General features: G+C 46.7%; 2 protein-coding genes across 3 annotated transcripts; one reads left to right on the top strand and one right to left on the bottom strand.

Moving 5' to 3' along the window:
* The first annotated feature begins 4,581 nt into the window (after window positions 1-4,581).
* Window positions 4,582-9,323, top strand: LOC109741506 (thiosulfate/3-mercaptopyruvate sulfurtransferase 2). 2 transcript variants are annotated; one of them, XM_020300599.4, is made up of 12 exons: window positions 4,582-4,804; window positions 4,880-5,098; window positions 5,679-5,738; window positions 5,890-5,952; window positions 6,703-6,827; window positions 7,022-7,184; window positions 7,378-7,437; window positions 7,523-7,581; window positions 8,246-8,327; window positions 8,439-8,502; window positions 8,819-8,886; window positions 8,970-9,323. In XM_020300599.4, exons 1-12 carry the CDS (start codon window positions 4,667-4,669, stop codon window positions 9,066-9,068), a joined length of 1,200 nt encoding a protein of 399 aa, XP_020156188.1. In that variant the 5' UTR covers window positions 4,582-4,666; the 3' UTR covers window positions 9,069-9,323. The 2 variants fall into 2 exon arrangements, with proteins under 2 accessions (XP_020156188.1, XP_073355935.1); XM_073499834.1 differs by having other exon boundaries at window positions 4,611-4,739; window positions 4,878-5,098.
* LOC109741505 (cysteine-rich receptor-like protein kinase 15) lies at window positions 9,197-11,706 on the bottom strand. The gene has a single exon (XM_020300598.4). It carries the CDS (start codon window positions 11,579-11,581, stop codon window positions 9,461-9,463), a length of 2,121 nt encoding a protein of 706 aa, XP_020156187.1. The 5' UTR covers window positions 11,582-11,706; the 3' UTR covers window positions 9,197-9,460.
* Between the last annotated feature and the right edge of the window lie 11,196 nt (window positions 11,707-22,902).

Here is a 22,902-nt window from a genome sequence, read left to right on the forward strand (position 1 = left end):
CATCTTGTTTTCGTTTCAAGTGCTCTAGTTCTCTTTGATCTTTCATCTGGTATATGAAGTATGAACTTCTTGAACCTACGGGCATCCGTGGTGCAGCTATCATCACTCAAAGAAAATGTAAGTAATTCATTTTTCTATCATATGGTGAATGAAGATCACATATATGAGTTCCTGAACGCCTGTGGTATGCATTTACGATCTTCATTTTATGAGTTGTAGCCTTTCTATGCGAAAATTGCAAGTTGCACCTCAAATCTAGTGATGCTTTTTTCGGAAATGCCTAAATGGAGCTCAAGCTCCATGGAGCCCTTTATTTGGGAACTTCAAAATTCAAAATTTTAAGTTCTAAAAAATTCTGAAAAAAATGCACATATACATATGGATGTATACTACTCCCTCCGTTCCAAAATAAATGTCTCAACGATGTATACTACTTACTCCGTTCCAAAATAAGTTTCTCAATCTTTTTAAGGGAGTACGTGTCTCAATTTTAGTATGTACTTGTCTGCAAAGTTTCATGACCAAATACATTTTTAAGCTACACAAAAATGACAAAATCATGTATTTCTAGCATGTACCATTCACTATAAAATTACATGATTTTTCTGTACGGGCCACATAAAAACGTATTTCATGATGAAATTTCACACACATCTAGTATACATTTATAGGTAATTGTGTTTTTTAGATTTTTTTTTCAAACTTAAAACGTTAATTTGTGAATGTTTGAAATTTTGGGCTCCATGGAGAGTTGGAGCCCGAGAGCAAAAAATCTACTCTCAGTTTTTTTTCCTCTTACAATGGTTCATGCTCTGACACTATGTGATACTTTGAAAAACTCATTTCACTCTGAAATTATCACCAGCAATTTGACTCTTCGATTCATCCAAATTCAACGTAAACTAAGGTAGTTTTACATGAAGAGTTAACATCAAATGTGACAGACATGCTATTTGCTTCCTTAAAAGCCAATGTTTTTTTAAAGGCCTTAGAAACCAAAGTTACTTCTATTACCTTCTTTTTTTCTCCACATTCATAATTACTAGTTGAATTTTTTGGCGGTGACAATTACAAGTTGATTACATGTACATTGCTACGGAATAACAAATAATTCACACATACAAATGCTGCAAACACCGCTGCTCTCTCTCTCTCTCTCACGGAGAAACTTCTGATCTATTCATAATCAGTCATGAAAGTATAAAGAACATGAGAATTAACTGAACTACAAACATGTTCGCGAACCATGTACTGATGATTACAAGCTGGAGCGAGTTGAAGACGCGCCGTCGTCATGGCCTATTCTTAACTGGAGTTGGGCAAACCTCGTTATAGTAGATAGTCGCCCCCTCCCCCCAAACCAGCACAATAGAGCAACAACCATAGGTAATGAACATAATCATAGACCGAAAGTATCAAACGTGTAACCACATGAACAGAGAGTGGATCCAAACAAATCCACTGAATACTAACACCAACTGAATCTTATGACATACGATAGGGACACACATCCGCATCCCCTTCGACGACACTAAACGCACACTTGGGGTGGGGATCGGATTTGGGAGAGATTGTTTCCACTAGGGACATCGTTGCCGCCCACAAAACCCCAACCAAGACGATGAACCTAACAAAAATAAGCGCAGGATTCGTGAGGTCCGCCGCACATCCACTATCCAAAGGCCATTGGAGGCGGGGCAGACCAGCAGTGGCGCAGATGGGAGGAGAGGAAAAACTAATCGCCTAGGGTCGCCTCGCGGGAAGGAGGAAGGGATTTCACACACACACTTGCTCCATGACTTCTGTTAGTCGTGTTTCTCACCTCTATAATGTTTCACTTTCTTCAACTCGAACGCCCACCATCATGTCAATGATGTCGCTTGAAGCTACGTCGGTATTTTCCCAAAGAGGAAAGGATGATGCAGCACAGCGGCTGTAGGTATTTCCCTCAGAAATTAAACCAAGGTTATCGAACCAGTAGGAGAACCAAGCGACACAACGCAAACAGCCCTTGCACACAAATAACAACGCCTTGCAATCCGACGTGTTAAAGGGGTTGTCAATCCCTTTCGGGTAACGGCGCCAGAACGGTGCGTGGACGTGAGAAAGTTGTAATAGATTGAATAAATAGATCGCAAATAAAATAAAACACAATATGGTATTTTTATATTTTTGGTTTAATAGATCTGAAAATAAATGCAAAGGAAAAGTAGACCGCAAAGGCAAAAATGTGAGAAAGAGACCTAGGGGCCATAGGTTTCACTAGTGGCTTCTCTCGCGAAAATAGCAAACGGTGGGTAAAAAAATTACTGTTGGGCAATTGATAGAACTTCAAATAATTATGACGATATCCAGGCAATGATCATTATATATGCATCACGTCCAAGATTAGTAGACCGACTCCTGCCTGCATCTACTACTATTACTCCACACATCGACCGCTATCCAGCATGCATCTAGTGTATTAAGTTCGTGGGGAAACGGAATAATGCAATAAGAACGATGACATGATGTAGACAAGATCTATCTATGTAGAGATAGACCCCCATCGTTTTATCCTTAGTAGCAAGGATACATACGTGTCGGTTCCCCTTTTGTCACTGGGATCAAGCACCGTAAGATCGAACCCACTACAAAGCACCTCTTCCCATTGCAAGATAAATAAATCAAGTTGGCCAAACAAAACCCAAATATCGAAGAAGAAATACGAGGCTATAAGAGATCATGCATAAAAGAGATCAAAAAAACTCAAATACTTTCATGGGTATAAAAAGATATAACTGATCATAAACTCAAAGTTCATCAGATCCCAACAAACACACCGCAAAAGAGTTACATCATATGGATCTCCAAAAGACCATTGTATTGAGAATTCAGCGAGAGAGAGGAAGCCATCTAGCTACTAACTACGGACCCGAAGGTCTATAAAGAACTACTCACGCATCATCGGAGAGGCACCAATGGAGGCGGTGAACCCCATCCGAGATGGTGTCTAGATTGGATCTGGTGGTTCTGGACTCTGCGGCGGCTGGATTAATATTTCATTGACTTCCCTAGGGTTTTGGAAATATTGGGGTATTTATAAAGCAAAGAGGCGGTCCGGGGGGCATCCGAGGTGGGCACAACCCACTAGGGCGCCCCTGGGCCTCCTGGCGCGCCCTGGTGGGTTGTGCCCTCCTCGGGGCACCTCTCAGGCGCAGCCAGGGCCCATTATGTTCCTCCTGGTCAAAAAAATAATCTCCGTGAAGTTTCGTTGCATTTGGACTCCGTCTGATATTGGTTTCCTGCGATGTAAAAAACATGCAGAAAACAGCAACTCGCATTTGGCACTATGTCAATAGGTTAGTACAAAAAATGATATAAAATAACTATAAAATGATTATAAAACATCCAAGATTGATAATATAACAACATGGAATAATAAAAAATTATAGATACGTTGGAGACGTATCAGTCAATAGTTGACGGTCCATGTTAAATCATTTTTTCCATGCACGACCCCTTTGCCTTTCTCACGTCTGCCCATGGACCAGGGTTTCTCCGCCTCTTGTTGGTGCCAGCACCTATCCGCCTCGTCTCCACTGGCCTTTGGTCATTGAAGCACAATGGACCTTGGCCCTTGTTAGCGGGAAGATCCCTGTTCTGTTTTTAGGTGTTCTTTGGAGGTTGATTAGAGTTTGTATCTTGCTCAAAAAGGCGAGGCGATTGCGGCTCCCACACCCTGAAGATGGAATAAGGTCCTTCCTTCCTAGCCCTTGTCTCGATGATGCGTCTGGCATCATCGGAGGACGCCTGAAGGTGTGCCTGTGTTGATCTCGTGGGATTTGATTGGTGTTGGTCTTTAGTGGATCTATGTGGAACCAGTCTTAATTCGTGTGTATTCAGGTAGCGAAAAGAGCACCCTTGTAATCGTGAGCATCATGATCAATATCAATGAAGCAGGACGTAGGCTTTTACCTCCACCGTGAGGGGCCAACCTGGATAAAAAAACCCCGCGTCTCTCGTCCCACTCAACCCCTCTCAAGCTACTACACATATGTGTTGGCCTAACGACTAAGTCCTTACACTAGGACATCGGCCGTGACAATTTCACGACACATATGTTACTTCCCACTATGGTGGTAGTAACATAGACTAACATATGCATGTTACTAGTCTAAGTTACTCCCCACAGTGGATACTCTAATAAGTAAAAAATGAGTCTAGATAGTAACATATGTGTCACATAAGTAAAAGTGGTGAGGTGGCAAGTAGTTAATGAGGTGCCATGTTGGATAATCATAAGAAAAGGTTTTTTTCTCTTATTTAAGAGATGATCTTATAGCACAATAAGGCTGGTCATATTGAAGAGTACGATAAAGCCAGTGCACATGCCCCTTGGTAATCTTTACAGCACACAAGAAAAAAAAGGCTAGAGTTCACGAAAAAAAGACCGATGAAAAACCACCGGAAAACCGCGGCCAACGCGCACGGCACGGCAATTGCGTTGGGCGCCGCCGCGTAAACAGGGATTAACCACAGTTTTACTCCACCACGTCAACATCAACGCCCACCCCACCTCCCCTCCACGGCAGCCAGCCCATCGCCGCCTCTTCTTCCCCTTCCCCTCCCCACCCCCACTCCCACCCATCACTCTCCCCCGAACCTTCTAGAACCCTACCCACCCATGGCGGCCTCGCTCCTCTCGCGCGCCGCCTCGGCCGCCTTCGCCCTCCGCGGCGGCGCCCGGCTCCTCCCCAAGGAAACCCCCCTTCCTCTCCTCCTCCTACTCCTCCTCGCCACCGCCGCCGGCACGCTCCCCGCGGTCGTAACCCTGCCGCTGCAACCCCCGCCTCGATCCACCAGGTCTGACGGTGTTCGGCTTTTTGGAAACGTGCAGGGAAGGGTCGGATGGGCGCGCGCGGCGGAGGTCGGCTGCGGGGCGTCGCTGTCGCCGTCGATGACGCGGTTCGGGATCGCCGCGCGCTTCAACGCCACCTCGTCGGCCGTGTCGGAGGCCGCCGCCGCCGCGTCGGGCGCCATCCACGCGGTGCCGCGGACGGAGCCTGTCGTGTCCGCCGAGTGGCTCCACGCCAACCTCAGGGACCCCGATGTGAAGGTATAGCACTTGCTATTCTGCTCTGCTCGCCCTCTGAAATCTCAATGTCAGTTGTACAGTTAGTATATAGATTTAAGACAGTACTCATATGGCTGGGGTTCTGCTGCCGTGGCAATTTGATCAGCGCTGCTACAAGTGATAAATCTTTTTGCCAAACTAGTGATGTTAGCTACGTGAATTGATATTTTAGCTGAAGAGGATTTTGATGGGTGTTGTTTGAGCACTAGTAGTAATCTCAAGTCTTTAAAAAACAATTGAAGTGCCTACATTGCAGTTCGCAACGAAAGTCAACGCCCCTCGGTTGCCATTTTTCATCTGCACAATTTACATTGCATTCACTACGGATAAACCTATTTCCGAAAAGGAAATCTTTGTTACTGAGAAATGGTACATTTTGGAAGCCTTTTCTTTCTGGACATTATTGAACTTAGTCTTGGGCTCTCTTCACTATGAATAATAGAACAGATACTACTAGGTGGAATCACATTTAACTATGCTATCCATAGGATAGTTTTGTTGCTGTTAAATATGTCCACTGGCGTACATTGTATCTTATTATGCTCTTACTTTTTTTGTCTAGGTACTTGATGCCTCTTGGTATATGCCTGCAGAACAAAGGAATCCCCTTCAGGAGTACCAGGTAATGGTTACATGTATTATGTTCATGGTTTGAAATTTGGAAATTTTTACAGCTCAATGTTGTGTCATTGCACTTCGCTGATGGCTCTATATGCTTACTACTTGTTGTTTATTTATTTAAGGATCCTATTATTTACTTCATCCTTTCCTAGGTGGCTCATATCCCTGGTGCCTTATTCTTTGATGTCGATGGAATATCTGACAGAGCATCTAGTGTAAGTTCTGCTCACGAGTTAAAAATTAGTCATATGAACTTTGTTAGTTCTCTACATGTTACATCATTGTCCATTTCGAGCATCTAGTTTAAGTTCTGCTTGTGAATTGCAGATTAGTTGTATGAACTTCGTTCATTTATATTACTCTGCATTTCTTTACTTGTGACATATGTGCTTTTCTCTATACTTCTTTATTGATATCTCTTACCATAGATACTCACAGCATTGCTGTGCATTATCCATTTCAATAGTAGGCCAGAACACAAGTTAGAGAATTAACCGAGTCTCCTCAGTTCACTTTTTAACAAGGGCATGTTGACAGCCCCAGTTTGATTAATAGATTGAACCAAAACATTCGACTCAATACATCAGTCCATGTGGATACATAACATTTGTAGAGGATGACACTGGAAGTGCTATTCTCTTGCGTATCAGCAGCTAAAACATTAGCAACTCCAGAATTCAGGAAAAAGGGGCACTAAAACAGCAACTGCCATGCCACAAAAGAGTGAACACACTCAGAGAGCTTTTTTTGTTTTGTTTTAGTTGTGATCTGGCGATTCCTATTTTTAACCCCTTATTACTTGATGATTTAAAGTCACCAAGTTAGTGAAGTTGGTTTCTTATAGCTACACAAGCGAGCTTAACTGTGATAGTACAAACATTTTTATTTCTATTCTTGTTTTCTATGTTCTTTCCTTTCCTGTCTGCAACCTTCACATGAACTGAATGTATTATTTTTTGAGTCAGCTGCCACACATGCTGCCATCTGAGAAAGCATTTTCTGCTGCTGTGTCTTCTCTTGGCATCTACAACAAAGATGGAATAGTAGTTTACGATGGAAAGGGTCTATTTAGCGCTGCTCGTGTTTGGTGGTAAGTTTACCATTTTTTTCCTTCCTCGGAACCAGGAAAAACAATATAGACTAGAATTCTGTAAGAAACAAGAGACAATTCTTGTTTTCTGTTATTCTTAGATGATTATAGTTTTGTTACCAGTGCATGTGCGATATGCTTCATTTGTAAAGGTTTTGTACTTAACTGCGTGCTGTTTGTTACCTTGATAACAGGATGTTTCGTGCTTATGGACATGACAAAGTTTGGGTTTTGGATGGAGGTTTGCCCCAATGGCGTGCTTCTGGGTATGATGTCGAATCAAGTGCCTCTAGTGATGCTATCTTAAAAGCCAGTGCTGCTAGTGAAGCAATCGAGAAAGTTTATCAGGGGCAATCGGTAAATTGTCTTACACCTCTCCTCCTTTTTGTTTTGGCAATACTGCATCTGGAATCTCAGTGAGTCTTACTAGTACTACTGATTTACCATCCTCTTAATTGCGATACCTAAGTAATTATTAGCTGTTGTAATGGGTTCTATTCTTCATTTTTATAGTTATATAAAAGAACTTACGTTTATCTGTTCGATGCAGGTTGGTCCCACCACATTTGAAGCGAAGTTGCAGCCTCATCTTCTTTGGAATCTTGGTCAGGTTAGTGGTGTTATTTTCCACTGTGTCGCCATTCACTAAATTCATACTGCATGTTGGATATAACTGATGTACATAATTTGCTCAGGTGAAAGAGAACATCGAGACCCAGACACATCAACTTATAGATGCTCGAGGGAAGCCTAGGTAATGCTAATATTTTATTCTGGAAAATTATACTTTATTCTTTATTCTGTACATAGTCTTGTCCTTCATCTTTATTCTTTTAAGGCTTGTATATGTATCATGCTGGCTTTTAATTGGCAGTTCTGTTTTATCTGGTATGTGGTAACTATCAAACATGTTAAAATGTTTTTTTCCCGGAGCTGCAACAGAAAAATCTTTGATTTTGGTAGACATTCAGTAACTAAATAATTGCATACTGTGGCACTATAATGCACCTCATAGAAATGACAAAGTGACCCTAATAAGTGGCTATTCAGCACAAATTATTTGGATAACTTCATAGTCAGACTCATCATACTATCCTTCTAGGGCGTACCGAGTGCCGAAAGCTCCCACACAAGGTGGGGTCTGGGGAAGGGAATTTCTAGACAGCCTTACCTTGCATAATAATTCTGCAAGAAGGCTGGTTCGAAGTCTAGAATATTTATTTGTCAATAAGTAGGCACAGTTTTTTTGCATTTTGAGTATATTTTTGTTGTCTTGCCCTGTCCAACTGTAATACTTGATGTGGTTTATGATATCGACTTGTGCTTCTTGTTTGTTACCTCCTGAAAAAGGTGAAATGCTTCATTGAACTGTATGTGATGCCTATCAGTTACATACTCTGACATGCAATGTACGCCAGATTTGATGGTGCAGTTCCAGAGCCACGCAAGGGAATAAGAAGCGGGCATGTGCCTGGGAGCAAATGCGTTCCTTTTCCTCAGGTTGAAACTTGGAATAATCGATTCAGTTTTGCACTCGTATTTTGAACATGATACTTTGGTTAAATTTGCATTGTGCATAGATGTTGCTAAGTCTTCATTGGCTTTCTGCAGGTCCTTGACAGTACACAGAAGCTATTGCCTGCAGATGATCTCCGTAAGCGATTCGAGCAAGAAGGTATGTACTTTATCCATGTAAATTTTCAGAACACTTCCTCCTGCTAGTGATGCCCTCCAGGCTGAAATTATTATATGTGCATGTTAACTGCTAAACTAATATAGTGTCATTCCAAATGTTAGCATAGCTTCTTATTTGTGTTATTGTAAAGCTTGATGATTTTCTTCAAATGTCCAGCATAAATAATTCTGTGTGGTACCTGGCTGCTCATGTTTATGCTTGTTTTAGTGGGCATTTAGTGTAGAAATGAACTATGGCCAATTGGCCATAGTATTTCCAGTCTTTTTCTAATTTTTCTGGTGTGGTTCTGAATCAGGTATATCACTTGATCAACCCATTGTGACCTCTTGCGGTACTGGTGTGACAGCATGTGTATTGGCTTTGGTAGGTTTTCCTGGGATTTGAGATTGCAAGATTTACTTTGACGATGCTAGGCTGTGTTGCTAAAATGTACCTCCTCATTTTAGGGCCTTCATCGCCTCGGCAAAACTGATGTTGCCGTGTACGATGGATCATGGACTGAATGGGGTGCTCACCCTGACACTCCAGTTGCTACTGCTGTTTAGTCTCACGCGGCGTGTATGGAGGACCATCTTTTGTACCCGCACTTCTCAGCGATGTATGAAGGTCAGAAGGCAAAGGAAACTGAAGAGTGTGGGTGGGTGTAAGGTTGGGGAAGCGATGCTGTTCGGCGTTTTCAATGTAAATTATCGAAACAGAGAAAAATTGAATACATACTGTGTGAATCAATAGTTGATGATCCACCTTTCTGTGATCTCTTTGCCGCGCCGAGGGGAATAATAAATAACAAAATTCCGCTACCAGTATTTAGACGTGATTTGCTTTCTGCAGCTGTTTTTTGCGACTTCTACGAACCGAATTCTGTATTACCATGAATCTACGATACACCTGTACAAAACTGTCTAAATCATCTGCGAAGAATATGTTGATCTGCTTCTCATTTCAGCAGGGAGGATGTCTCAGTCGAGCTTGCTGTTAGGATGCTGCTGCTGCTGACGCCCGTTGCAACTGAAGAAGTGCCAGTGCTGCTGCCGACGCCTGTTGCAACTGAAGATGTGACAGTGCTGCTGGTGCCGCCTGTGGCAGCCGAAGATGTAGTGAAAGTGCCGACCTGCGGCATGAAGGTCGCCACCGGCATCCTTGACGGGAGGCTGGGCAGCGGCGCCTCGAACCGCAGCGCGTTGACGGCCTGCCTGATCGTCGGCCTCAGGCTCCGATCAGGGTGGGTGCACCAGAGCCCGACGACCATCACGCACTCCATCTCCTTCCCGTTGAATTCTCCCTGCAGCCGCTCATCGGCGGCGTCGAGGATCCTTCCCCTGCCGTACCAATCCCAGACCCACTGAGTCAGGTGCATCGTGTCGTCCTCGTGCTCAGCTATAACCACCAGAGGGCGCCTGCCGCAGGCGATCTCAAGGAGGACGACGCCGAGGCTGTAGACATCAGACTCGGCGTTGGTCTTGCCGGTGATCATGCATTCCGGGTCCATGTATCCCATGGTGCCGGCGAGCACCGTGGTGTGCGACCCTCGGCCATGGTCGACGAGCCTGGCCAGCCCGAAGTCGCCGAGCTTGGCGGCGAAGGAGGCGTCCAGCATGACGTTGCTTGGCTTGATGTCCCTGTGCAGGACGCACTGCTCCCACTCCTGGTGAAGGTACAGGAGAGCAGAGCCCAGTCCCAGCACGATCTCCTGCCTGACCGGCCATGGGAGCACGGCGGCGTTGCTGCGGCCGTAGAGGTGCGTGTCGAGGCTGCCGTTGGGCATCAGCTCGTAGACGAGGAGCAGCTCGCCGCCGCCGTGGCACCAGCCGATGAGCTGCACCAGGTTCCGGTGCCGGAGCCGGCTTATGATCCGCACCTCCGAGGCGTACTCCTTCCTCCCCTGCTTGGACCCTTTGGAGACTCTCTTGATGGCCACATCCAGCTTCATTTCTTTGAGGCGTCCTCTGTACACCGAGCCGAAGCCTCCTTCCCCGAGCTTCTTCTCGTCGGAGAAGTTGTCGGTGGCGATGGCCAGCTCGCCGTAGCGAAACCGCTTCGGCCCGGTCCCTTTCTCGAAGTCATCTTCCATGGCCGGGTCGTCGCCGTCGAAGAAGCTGCCCTCTTCCAGCTGCCGCTCCCTTTCCTGCTGTCGCTTCCTCCGTCGCCGCCGTAGAGAGAGGCAGATCAAGGAGCCCAGAATGACCAACAGCGCTGCAGAACCGACGGAGAGGCCGACCGCCAGCGCTGTTCTTGAGGAAGACGATGATCCTCCCGGCTGTGGAGACGACGGCGGCGGGGGCGGCTGCGGCGGCTCAGGCGGGAGGGTGATGTCGAAAGCACCAAGCTCGTACCTGACATAGCAGCTGAACGCCTTGATTGCGCCGCCGGTCTCGTTCGTGAAACGCCTCCGGAGCTGGCCGACCATCGAGACAAGGCACCTGGTGCACTCGGTGGCGTTGAGGTCCCTGGTGCACTGCGCCAGCCCGTACACCAACATCGCCGGGTCGCCGTCGTACGGCGTGGTCGCGTTCGCCACCCGCGACGGCGAGCTCGCGGCGCGCCCCGTGAGGTCGGTCATGAGCGTGAGCCACGCGTTGAGCATCTTGTCCGGGTCAACGGCGAAGGCGATGGCGCGCACCTGGAAATTCACGGCGAGGTCGGCGGTGGAGAAGAAGGAGGGCGGCGGCGAGTACCGGAGCACGCACGCGTCGTAGGCCGCACGCACGTTCCGGCTCCCCGGGCACGCCGTGGTGATCCCCGCGGGAGCGCCGGCCAGGCACTCCCGGCACTGCGTTGCGTTGCGGTCGGCGTAGCACATGATGAGGCCGAAGACCTGGTCTGCCGTCCCCGGCGCCCCAGCCGTGCCGTTGTAGAACCAGCCATTACCCCCGGCGGCCGCGGGGAGGCCGGCGAGGAGCTCGTCGAGGTTCTTCTTGTACGGGCTGCCGTCGGTGTAGTTATCAGCAGTTGAGCAGCTTGGCCCGCCCGGCAGCAGGGGCTTGGCACGCTGACCAACCGCCGCGCGGCATAGCGAGGCGACGACGGCGAGGAGCACAAGTGCACGCCGGGAAGCCATTGAGGGTAGCCGGTCGGGGATGGACGATCAAATTGCTTTCTCTCCTAATCAATCACCTGCCTCTCTCTGGCGTCTCGGTTGCAGAATTTCCAAGAAGAGGTTGAAAGTCAAGATTGGCGACTTGGAATTGGAGGTTATATCCTCTGCTGCTAAGAATTTGTCTTAAGCAGATGAAATGGAATTTGGACTGTGGACCGCGTCAAATCATCCTATCTATTTTAGTGATGATGCACCGACCAATCCTTGTGATCGTTGAACCTGCACGCAAGTTCCTATCAAGTTCAGATAAAAGATGAGGGCATGTTCGACATGTGGTCAAAGCCGTGGTTTTACTGTGTGCAGACTACAAATATAATACTGCTGGATCTGGCCGAAAGTAGAGTAGACTGCACAGTTTAGTGATTGGGATCAAGTCCTGGACGCCGTCATGTGCGACTCTGCCATCCATATTGAGCGGCAAAGAGTCTGTCGTTTGCTTCTCTTCAAGAAAGGATTTGGCGCAAGAATGTCAGGCCAACTCCAAAGTACCATCCCAAACGCACGTCCGTTTTGTTTGGATTTTGTTCGTTCGGGGCAAGAAAACGACACGGTTGTCTGCTTACGGTCGCGCAGCCGTTGGTGCATCCAATGGGCCGACCGCATCCCAAACTGTCCGTTTTTTCAGACGTGAAATTAAACCCTAAAAAAACCTAAATAAGCCTTGGTAACTCAAAAACATTAATATAAACATTAAAATGTCATATTACCCAAGCTCAGCACATTAATATAAACAAAAACATTTAAAACATTTAGAAAAACTAGATAAGGGTTGTCGTCGCCGCAGTGGCCGCCACCGTCTTCTGTAGCCGCCGTCTACTCGTCGTCGTCGCCGCCGCCGGTAAGGTCGAGGTATGGAGGTGGCTGCCAGAGGTGAGATGGCGGCCCTTGCCAGGCCGGAGGCGCGCTCGCTGTTGTCGTGGACTTAACACGGCAGATGCCATAGCAAAATGACTTAGGTGTGGATCCATCGCAGCTAGGTTAGCTTGAAGGGGTTAAACATTACCCAGGTTTGGCCCCTCTCAACGAGGTAAAAGCCTACTCCTACTTTAGGTTGTATTGCTTGGGTTTCGATTACCAGGGAGCGAATACGCTTGACTTAGTTCTCGATCAGTTGCTTTCTTGAGTCAACCCGCCGCCGGGTCACCCCTTTATATACACAGGTTGATGCCCGGCGGCTTACAGAGTCCCGGCCGGCTCATACACAACGTGTCCGGCTCGGTAACTAACTAAGCTTGCCTTACAATACAAGTTAAACATCTGGCGGTTCACACCCATGGGCCTCAAGTCATCCCCGAGTCTTGGGCCTTCAACAAGCTTGCTTTATGAACCGCCATCTCCATATCTTCTTGGGCCTCTTCATCTTAAGCCGTCAGTGGCATGACCCGGCCCCTCCTGGGCGGGTCATACCCAGTAGTTATATCCCCAACATTAAGCCCCAGGTTGATTTGAACTTGTTCACATCAATCTTCAGTGCTTGACTTAGCAAAATCTTCCATCGTCAACTTTTATGAACTTGTTGTAACCCGCCATGACGTTAGCTCACAGAATTGTGTTAACCCGCCATGACGTCATCTCGTATTAACTTCACACGAAGCCCAAAATATCTCAGTATATCTTTATATTTAATGGACCTCCCGAAAATCGAGGCGTCCGTGCAACCACATAATCATTTTTCGGCCTCCTCGATTCCCGCGCATGCCTTTTATCCATCTCCTTATAAATAGGGATAGGGAGTCCTTTTCATTTTTTCACCCTTGCCCCCTCGTCTTCGTCTTCCTCCTCGCAACGCCTCTGCGCGCCCGAGCTCCGCCGCCGTCAGCCTTCGTCAACTGCCTCAACTCCGGCCGCTGCATCAGCCTGAACGAACCAGAGCACCGCGGCGCACCTCTGCTGTCCAATAGCATCAGTAAGTACTCCTCCTCCCACATAGCAGATCTCCATTAGGGTTTTCCCAGTTCATCATAGTTCTTCTCTGTTCTTCTTTAGATCACATAGTTGAATCTAAACATGATATTGAAACCGCGCGGTAGTAGCTTAGCATCCCTTTTCCGATCGCAGTAGATACTTTTTCTTTATAAGATCCATCCGAACACATGAGTTCTTCCACTGCCTTCAATTTAGGTCGAGAATTTATTTGCTTTTTCTGAACCTCCGTAGATCCAAAATTTTAGCACTAATCCGTGAAATCTGTTTGTCCATGACTTAACAAAAATCACTCATAAATCCACTGCACTGGAAACGTGCGGGCGGTTCATACGATAGACCATAACCCGCCACATAGCATTAGTCCCCTTGTTAAGCCGCCAGCATATATGTTCACAATCCGTATGACCCGGCACGATCTCCCGGCTTAGTCATGTCAATCTTATAGCACTTACCTTTCAATCACCGGCCGGCTTAACAGCATAATCTTAAACCGGCAATATATTTTCCTTTGTAGCCAAAAAGATGTCTAAAGCCAAGACCGTCACCTCATGCAACTGGGTCATTTCCCGGGTTACAGGCGTCTTAGCCAAAAAATAGGTCATCCATTGGAGGGTCCCCGGCACAGAAATCCCTCCTCAGCCCAAGGACGGTGAAGTAATAGTCTTTACTGATCATCTGCTCTGAGGTTTCACCCCCCGGCTCAAAATTCTTCCGCGATGTCCTGCATTTTCCCAAGCTCCATCCTCAAGATATCGGGCCCAATTCCATTTCAAACATCTGCAACTTTCAAGTGTTCTGCGAGGTGTACCTTCAACAGGAGCCCACTGTAGAACTATTCAGGGAATTCTATTATTTAAACCGGCAGACTGAGTTCACCGACGGGCCCAGCCTAGAATTAGGCGGCATTTCGATTCAGGGGCGGAAAGAAGCCACCTTCCCAGCCGCCAAACTACCCAGTCATCCCAAGGACTGGAACCAAACTTGGTTTTACTTCCAAGATACTTCTCCAGAAGGGGAGAATCCTATGTCGGGTTATCGTGAAAACCAACTTAGCAGCAGGCACCCTCTGCCTGAACGGATTAACACAGAAGAGCGGGCCAAATATATGCCCGTCTTTTCAAGGATCAGGGCCTTAATGGCTAACGGCTTGACTGGAATCGACCTAGTCCGATGCTGGGTCGCCTGGAGAATTTTGCCATTAAGCCGCCGCTCCAGTTTAATGTGTGAGTATACTGGCCATGCCAAAGACCCTCAGTGCCACTGTCAAACTGAGCTGACTGATGAAGATATCAATGATATGACCAAGACTCTGCCGAATGAGAGCTTGGCAGATTGCAGCAAAACAGGGTTGAATCCTTTCTGCGTTCTCAACAAGCCGCCGGCTGTAAGTTTTTAAACAATTTCCGGTTTAATCATTTCTTCACTTAAACTGTCCTCTTATACCCATTTGATTTCTGCAGGCTGATTCTCCTTTTTGGAATAGGAAGCTGCATGATAAGCCGGCCAAGAAGACTCGGACAAAGAATAAGGCTTAGAAAAAGCCTGCCAAGAAGAAAACCACCCCCTCCGAGTTATTTAACTTGGATGATGATGAGTCGGAGGTAGAACTTGACTCCCTTGGCTCATTTTTTTGTACATCTTATTGACAATGATCACTATCAGGATGACGCAGAAGGCAGCCACGTGGATGTGAAGAGGTAACTATCCTTTCCTTTGACTCAGAACCTCTGCCAACACAGAAAGTTCGTCAAGCGAGCCGGAAAGTAAGGTTTTCTCACCCTTTAGCTTACTTGGATCCCAACTTCATTTTGAAGAAGCAACAGCATGAAGCTTGCCGCACGACCCGGAACAGTGGCGGTGGGGTTCTCTCCTCCGGCTTACCCAATACGCCGGTTCCTCGCAAGCGCCGTCCAGAGGTTTCACAGATTTCTGACTTAGCTTTTCCCAAGGTGGGTCTTTTTCGACAACCCCTTAACCCTTCTGATTCAAATTATCAGGGAACTTCTCATTCTTCCATTGGCGACTCTACTGGGACTCAGGTCCCTCTGTTCAAAACTGTTCCTGGGTGAGAACACTTAAGCCCGCTTGTTTTAACACTTTATTCAATTGGCATATTAATCTCATCAGATGCTTTTCTTTCAGTGCTATGGCCAAGCCCAGCAAGAAACTGAAGGTTATTAAACCGGCCGAAGATCCCAAGGGTACTGACCCGGAGAAGCAAACAGTGTCTGAATCCTTGCACCAAACTTCTGAAGCAGCCATAGATGATCTGCCGCCAGAGGAGCACCCTGTTACCATGGACCCTATGAACATTGATCCAGAGAATGCTAAGCCGCCCAGCCCCGCTCAGCCGGCTCAAGAAAGCAAAGAAGTCATAGTTACTGGGACAGCTTACACAGCACCAGGCAACCCCACTGTCCTATCCAAGCACAGCGCCAAAGAAGAAATTTCTGCTGTTGATAAGGGAAAGTGGAAATTGGACTTGGAGAGCTATGCTCAATTTAATGCCCAGGAGCTTCACGCGGGCTACTTGAACCGCCTTCACACCAGCCGTGACTTTGAAGCTGGCTTGGTTAATCTCATGAAAGATCGTTTTGAGGTAAGCAAAAATGTGTCTCACATAAATATATATCTGTCAGCCGCCAAGTCTATTGAATATGAAAAACTTGAATATGATGTAGACTTTAAATATCCTTGTTGATCTTGATATCCCTGTCATTGTTGGGAAACGTAGTATTTCAAAATATTCTTATGATCACGCAAGATCTATCTAGGTGATGCATAGCAACGAGAGGGGAGAGTGTGTCCACGTACCCTCGTAGACCGAAAGCAGAAGCGTTTAGTAACGCGGTTGATGTAGTCGAACGTCTTCGCGATCCAACCGATCCAAGCACCGAACGTACAACACCTCCGCGTTCAGCACACATTTATCTCGATGACGTCCCTCGAGCTCTTGATCCAGTTGAGGATGAGGGAGAGTTCCGTCAGCACGACGACATGGCGACAGTGATGATGAAGTTACCGGCGCAGGGCTTCGCCTAAGCACTATGACGATATGACCGAGGTGTGTAACTGTGGAGGGGGCACCGCACACGGCTAAGACAATTGATCTTGTGTGTTCTAGGGTGCCCCTGCCCCCGTATATAAAGGAGGGTGTAAGTGCATCTAGTGCCACCCCTAGTTCGTTTTGGACTATTGACGACAAACCTGGTTGAGGGACTAATAGGGATGGCAATGGGTACCCATTACCCGCGTACCCTATGGGTAAAAACCCTATTAGGGTAAGGGTATGGGACAGAAAATTACCCATGGGTACTTAAATGGGAAAATATCATACCCATCGGGTAGAGAGGGTACGGGTATGGGATCGTATAACCCATGCCCGCGTACCCATGTAGCCATCTAAAATGTTGACAGGTGGGTTTCCGTTAATATCCCAATGTATTCATTTCCCCTCCTAATCATGCTAGGTAAAAACTCTAATATGTATTCAAATTATCTCTATAATTTATCATGATTTCATGAACTTAAAGTGTATGCATATGTGTTGTTATTTATGATTATGTGTTGTTGTTTAACATTTTTTATGTCACTTTATAGGCAAGTACTTTTATTTATGAGAATATGTTGTTGTTACAATATGTTGTTGTACATTGTTGTTTAAGATGTGTTGCTATTAATAATTTATGATTATATGTTGCTTTTTACAACTATTTTCTACTCAATTGATGTGTTCAAAACGCGGGTATTTTTACCCGCGGGTACCCATAAACCCTGCCGGGTGACGGGTATGGGAAAAAATTGTACCCTTGACGGGTATGGGTATGGGTGATGGGTAAACTCACGGCGGACGGGTAAGGGTATGGGGTAGCTCCACCCGTACCCATACGCTGCGGGTGCCATCCCTAGGGACTAATGTGTTTGTGAGAATTGCAGGATAACACTGGTAGTAGTCCCTCATTGATTCGGTTTACCTACTAGAGATGACCCCTAAAAATGTGTGAAGACATTGAAGACAATGGTGGCATGTGAAGATATTCACGACGAAGATTATGACTCGAGAAGACATTCACATGAAGACTATGGAGTGCGAAGACATAGCTGTTTCGTAGTTTCCTTTTCTTCTTTGTTGAGTCATAGGAACCACCGTACTGTTAAGTGGGGTCCAAGTGAACAAAGTCAAAGAGTGACTGAAGTGATGCTCAACTAAATTCTATGTCTTGGAGCGAAGACAATGAGAGCAAATCTTATCCAGAGCTGGATGAGTCAGCTTTTCTTGTAGCCCAAGTCAAGCTGCCGCGTGTGTTTGAAATCTGACCGTTGGACACGTGTCAGTTCCTTAGTGACCCAGGGTCATTTCGGACAAATCAGGTCGGGTTGCCTCCTGGCTATAAATAGCCCACCCCCTACACCATAAATTGGTGGCTGCTCATAGTTAGTGCACGGCTTTTGTCGTATGAGAGCAACCCACCTCCGAAGCATTTGAGAGAGAGATCCTGGCAAGGACAAAGCCCAAAACACCCAGAGCCAAAGAGTGTTAGGCATCACTGAAGTCTTTCTGTCCGTGTGACCTGAAGACTTGTTACACTTGAGGATTGTGAATCCTCCAGCCGGTTAGGCGTCGCGTTCTGAGCATCCAAGAGTCATTGTGGATTGCCGGTGAATGAAGTCTGTGAAGGTTCAGAAGTCTACCTTGAAGACTTACCAGAGTGATTGGGTGAGGACTAAGTGTTCTTAGCTCAAGGGGAATAAGGTGAAGACTCGGTCTTCTGAGTTGAATATCAGCCTCCCTAACCAGACGTACAGTTGTCACAGCAACTGGAACTGGTCCAACAAATCCTTGTCCTCACCAAGCAACTGGTTCTATTTCTTTCCTCTCTTTATTTACCGTTTGTCTTCGTGAAGTCATTTGCCCGCTTGCCTGATTCGATTGACTTCACTGTGTGACGACTATTGTTGTGTGGCTTCAAACTATCTTCCATCCTGATCTATACTACCTAGCTGCTAATAGTCTTCGTGCTTTCACTTCATTGCTTACTTGACTATGGCTTGTCTAGTGTAGTCTACCTTCCGCTGCATGTCAATAGGTTCATTTCTATCATTTGTCTTGAAAGCCCCAGTGTTTTGAAGACTCTGACAAAAATCGCCTATTCACCCCCTCTAGTCGATAACTAGCACTTTCAATTGGTATCAGTGTTGGGGATCGTAGCAGAATTTTAAAATTTTCCTACGCTCACCAAGATCCATCTATGGAGTATACTAGCAACGAGGGGAAAGGAGTGCATCTACATACCCTTGTAGATCGCGAGCGGAAGCGTTCCAATGAACGTGGATGACGGAGTCGTACTCGCCGTGATTCAAATCACCGATGACCGAGTGCCGAACGGACGACACCTCCGCGTTCAACACACGTACGGTGCAGCGACATCTCCTCCTTCTTGATCCATCAAGGGGAAGGAGAGGTTGATGGAGATCCAGCAGCACGACGGCGTGGTGGTGGATGTAGCGGGTCTCGGCAGGGCTTCGCCGAGCTTCTGCGAGAGGGAGAGGTGTAGCAGGGGAGGAGGGAGGCGCCCAAGGCTGTTGTGCTACTGCCCTCCCTCCACCCTTTATATAGGCCCCCTGGGAGGGGGGGGGGCGCCGGCCAAGATCCCATCAAGGGAGGGGGCGGCGGCCAAGGGGGGATACTTGCCCTCAAGGCAAGTGGGGCGCCCCCCCACCCTAGGGTTTCTAACCCTAGGCGCAGGGGGGAGGCCCATGGGGGGCGCCCCAGCCCACTAAGGGCTAGTTGCCCTCCCACTTCAGCCCATGGGGCCCTCCGGGATAGGTGGCCCCACCCGGTGGACCCCCGGGACCCTTTCGGTGGTCCCGGTACAATACCGATAACCCCCGAAACTTTCCCGGTGGCCGAAACTTGACTTCCTATATATAATTCTTCACCTCCAGACCATTCCGGAACTCCTCGTGACGTCCGGGATCTCATCCAGGACTCCAAAAAACTTTAGGGTTTCCGCATACTCATATCTCTACAACCCTAGCGTCACCGAACCTTAAGTGTGTAGACCCTACGGGTTCGGGAGACATGCAGACATGACCGAGACGCCTCTCCGGTCAATAACCAACAGCGGGATCTGGATACCCATGTTGGCTCCCACATGTTCCACGATGATCTCATCGGATGAACCACGATGTCGAGGATTCAATCAATCCCGTATACAATTCCCTTTGTCAATCGGTATGTTACTTGCCCGAGATTCGATCGTCGGTATCCCAATACCTTGTTCAATCTCGTTACCGGCAAGTCTCTTTACTCGTACCGCAATGCATGATCCCGTGACTAAGGCCTTAGTCACATTGAGCTCATTATGATGATGCATTACCGAGTGGGCCCAGAGATACCTCTCCGTCACACGGAGTGACAAATCCCAGTCTCGATCCGTGCCAACCCAACAGACACTTTCGGAGATACCCGTAGTGCACCTTTATAGTCACCCAGTTACGTTGTGACGTTTGGCACATCCAAAGCACTCCTACGGTATCCGGGAGTTGCACGATCTCATGGTCTAAGGAAAAGATACTTGACATTGGAAAAGCTCTAGCAAACGAAACTACACGATCTTTTATGCTATGCTTAGGATTGGGTCTTGTCCATCACATCATTCTCCTAATGATGTGATCCCGTTATCAATGACATCCAATGTCCATAGTCAGGAAACCATGACTATCTGTTGATCAACGAGCTAGTCAACTAGAGGCTTACTAGGGACACGTTGTGGTCTATGTATTCACACATGTATTACGATTTCCGGATAACACAATTATAGCATGAACAATAGACAATTATCATGAACAAAGAAATATAATAATAACCATTTATTATTGCCTCTAGGGCATATTTCCAACAATCAGAGCAAGGTGCTCCCTTGTTCTGTGTGATTCGGTTTAACCACCTGGAGTTTTAGCTACGTCGACTGCAGGGATAATCAAAGTCTTCGCTGTGTGCCCTGTCTTCGATGGCACTAATTACCCCTACTGGAAGAATAAGATGTGCATGCATCTTGAAGCCATTGATGTCGACCTCTGGTATGTCGTCAAGAACGGCGTTCCCAAGGCCGGTGAAGGTGTCACCCCTACTGATGTCAAGAAGTTCATCCAACTGGATTCTACTGCCAAGAACATCATCTGTGGTCATCTGACCAAAGGACGGTATGGCCGTGTGAGTGCTCTGGAAACTTCGAAGCTAGTCTGGGACTGGCTCTCCAAGGTCAACGAAGGCATCTCAACCCAGAGAGACTCAAGGATCAGTGTTCTTCGCAACCTCTTCAACCACTTCAAGAGAAACGACAATGAGAATGTCCAGCTCATGTTTGATCGCCTCACTGATATCACAAATGAGCTTCATGCACTTGGCGCCACTGAGATCACCAAGCATGAAATCGTCAAGACACTCCTGAGATCACTTGACAGCTCGTTTGACACCCTAGCCCTGATGATTCAAGAACGCCCTGACTTCAAGACTCTCGACCCGCCTGACATACTTGAGAGGCTCAACACACATAAGTTCCAGTTATCTGAGAAAAGAGATATCTATGGTCCTAGCTATGGACGTACTCGCGCTTTGAAGGCAAAGGCTCTTTCCTCATCTGAAGAAGAATCTGACTGCAGTTCTGGGGATCTTGAAGACATTGGAAAGGAGCTTGCTATGCTTGTGAAGAAGTTCCAGAAATTCACCAAGAAGAAAAGCTTCAGAAAGTCTTCAAGATCCAGCTCGAGAAATGATGAAGCTTCTACTCATGACCATAAGAAGAGAACATGCCACAAGTGCAAGAAACCTGGTCACTACATCTCTGAGTGTCCTTAGTGGGACAATGAGAACAACAAGAAGAAGAAGAGCAAAGAATATGATTCTGATGACAAGAAGAAGAAGAAATCCTCAAAGTCTTCTTCCAAGTCTTTGTCCAAGTCTTCGTGCTTTTGTTGGGAAGGAGATGGATTCAGAGGAGGAGTCTGCTTCTGAGGAGGCAGAGGTGGAGTCTGAGGAGGAGTCCAACTCTGGCGTTGCAAGTCTGGCTCTAGCTACGACCTATGTTGCCAAGTCCATCTTCAACACTGAAGACAATGGCTCCATCACCAACGCTGATGCTAATGACAAGGACGACTCTGCTCCCACCTACTGCTTCATGGCACATGGTGCCAAGGTAAACTCACGCGATGCTTACTTTCAAACATCAAGTGAAGATGACTCTGATTGTGAATCTAAACCTAGCTACAAAACACTTGCTAAAATTGCAACTGAACAACAGAAAGCTATGGAACATATTCAAAAATTGTTAGACAAAAGCGATGACCTGTTGGACGCGGAAATGACCCGATCTCAGTCCTTAATTGAAGACATAAAAAATCTTCATGTTAAGTACGAGGAACTTGAAAGTCGTCATGAAACGCTCTCAACAACTCATGAAAAGCTTTCCTACGATTATCTTCAAAGGAAGCAAGAACTTGAGAAATTGAGAGCAGCTCATGAAGATCTTCAAAAAGAGAACGAGTCATTTCGTGCTCAACAGATCAGTCCCGCTCAGGAAGGATTTGAACCACCATGTCTAAAATGCCTTGGGCGTCTTCTGTTGCTGAATGTTCCACTGCTGCTACTGTTGCAATATCTTCAACTGCTGATGTGGTAACTAACCCTTCTGCTGAGGATCCCACTACTATTGCTGATGAAAATGCCAGGCTGAAGACATTGCTTGAGACATGGATGTACAGAAGTCTCAAAGGGCATCAAACACTATGTGATGTCCTCAAAAAGCAGATTCTGAACCGAATCCCTAGGAAAGAGGGTGTTGGGTTTGAGAGGAAAATGAATGTTGATGGTTCTTACTGGAAGCCTGAGCAGTACCCCAAAACCACATGGGTTGCTGCAAAGGGACCTTCAGTGGATCCATCCACATTATCTGGATTCACTTGTGCTAATCCGATTGTCATTGATGAATCCTTTGATGCAAACTATAAACTGTTTAAGAATCAGAATGGTGAAGTGTTTGCCAGGTATATTGGTACTAACTGCAAGAATGGACCACCCATGGAGAAGATCTGGGTGCCCAAAAGGTGTCTTGAGAATCTTCCTGTGAATGTCATCATGACACCACCAGGGAAGAAGACAAACCCCAGACCAAATGGTCCAAATGCTTCATACAGACAGAGGACTCACCAGAGTCACCCTAACGCCAATGTTTTGCAGGGAAATCATACTCAGACTCATGAATATGAGCGTGTATCATCAAACCGCTATGTTCATAAGACTAAGAACTATTCTGCTTATTCATATGAGTATTACTAGCACATATGCCCGTGCGTTG

The sequence above is a fragment of the Aegilops tauschii genome, chromosome 5, assembly GCF_002575655.3.
Source record: "Aegilops tauschii subsp. strangulata cultivar AL8/78 chromosome 5, Aet v6.0, whole genome shotgun sequence".
NCBI classification, from domain to species: domain Eukaryota; kingdom Viridiplantae; phylum Streptophyta; class Magnoliopsida; order Poales; family Poaceae; genus Aegilops; species Aegilops tauschii.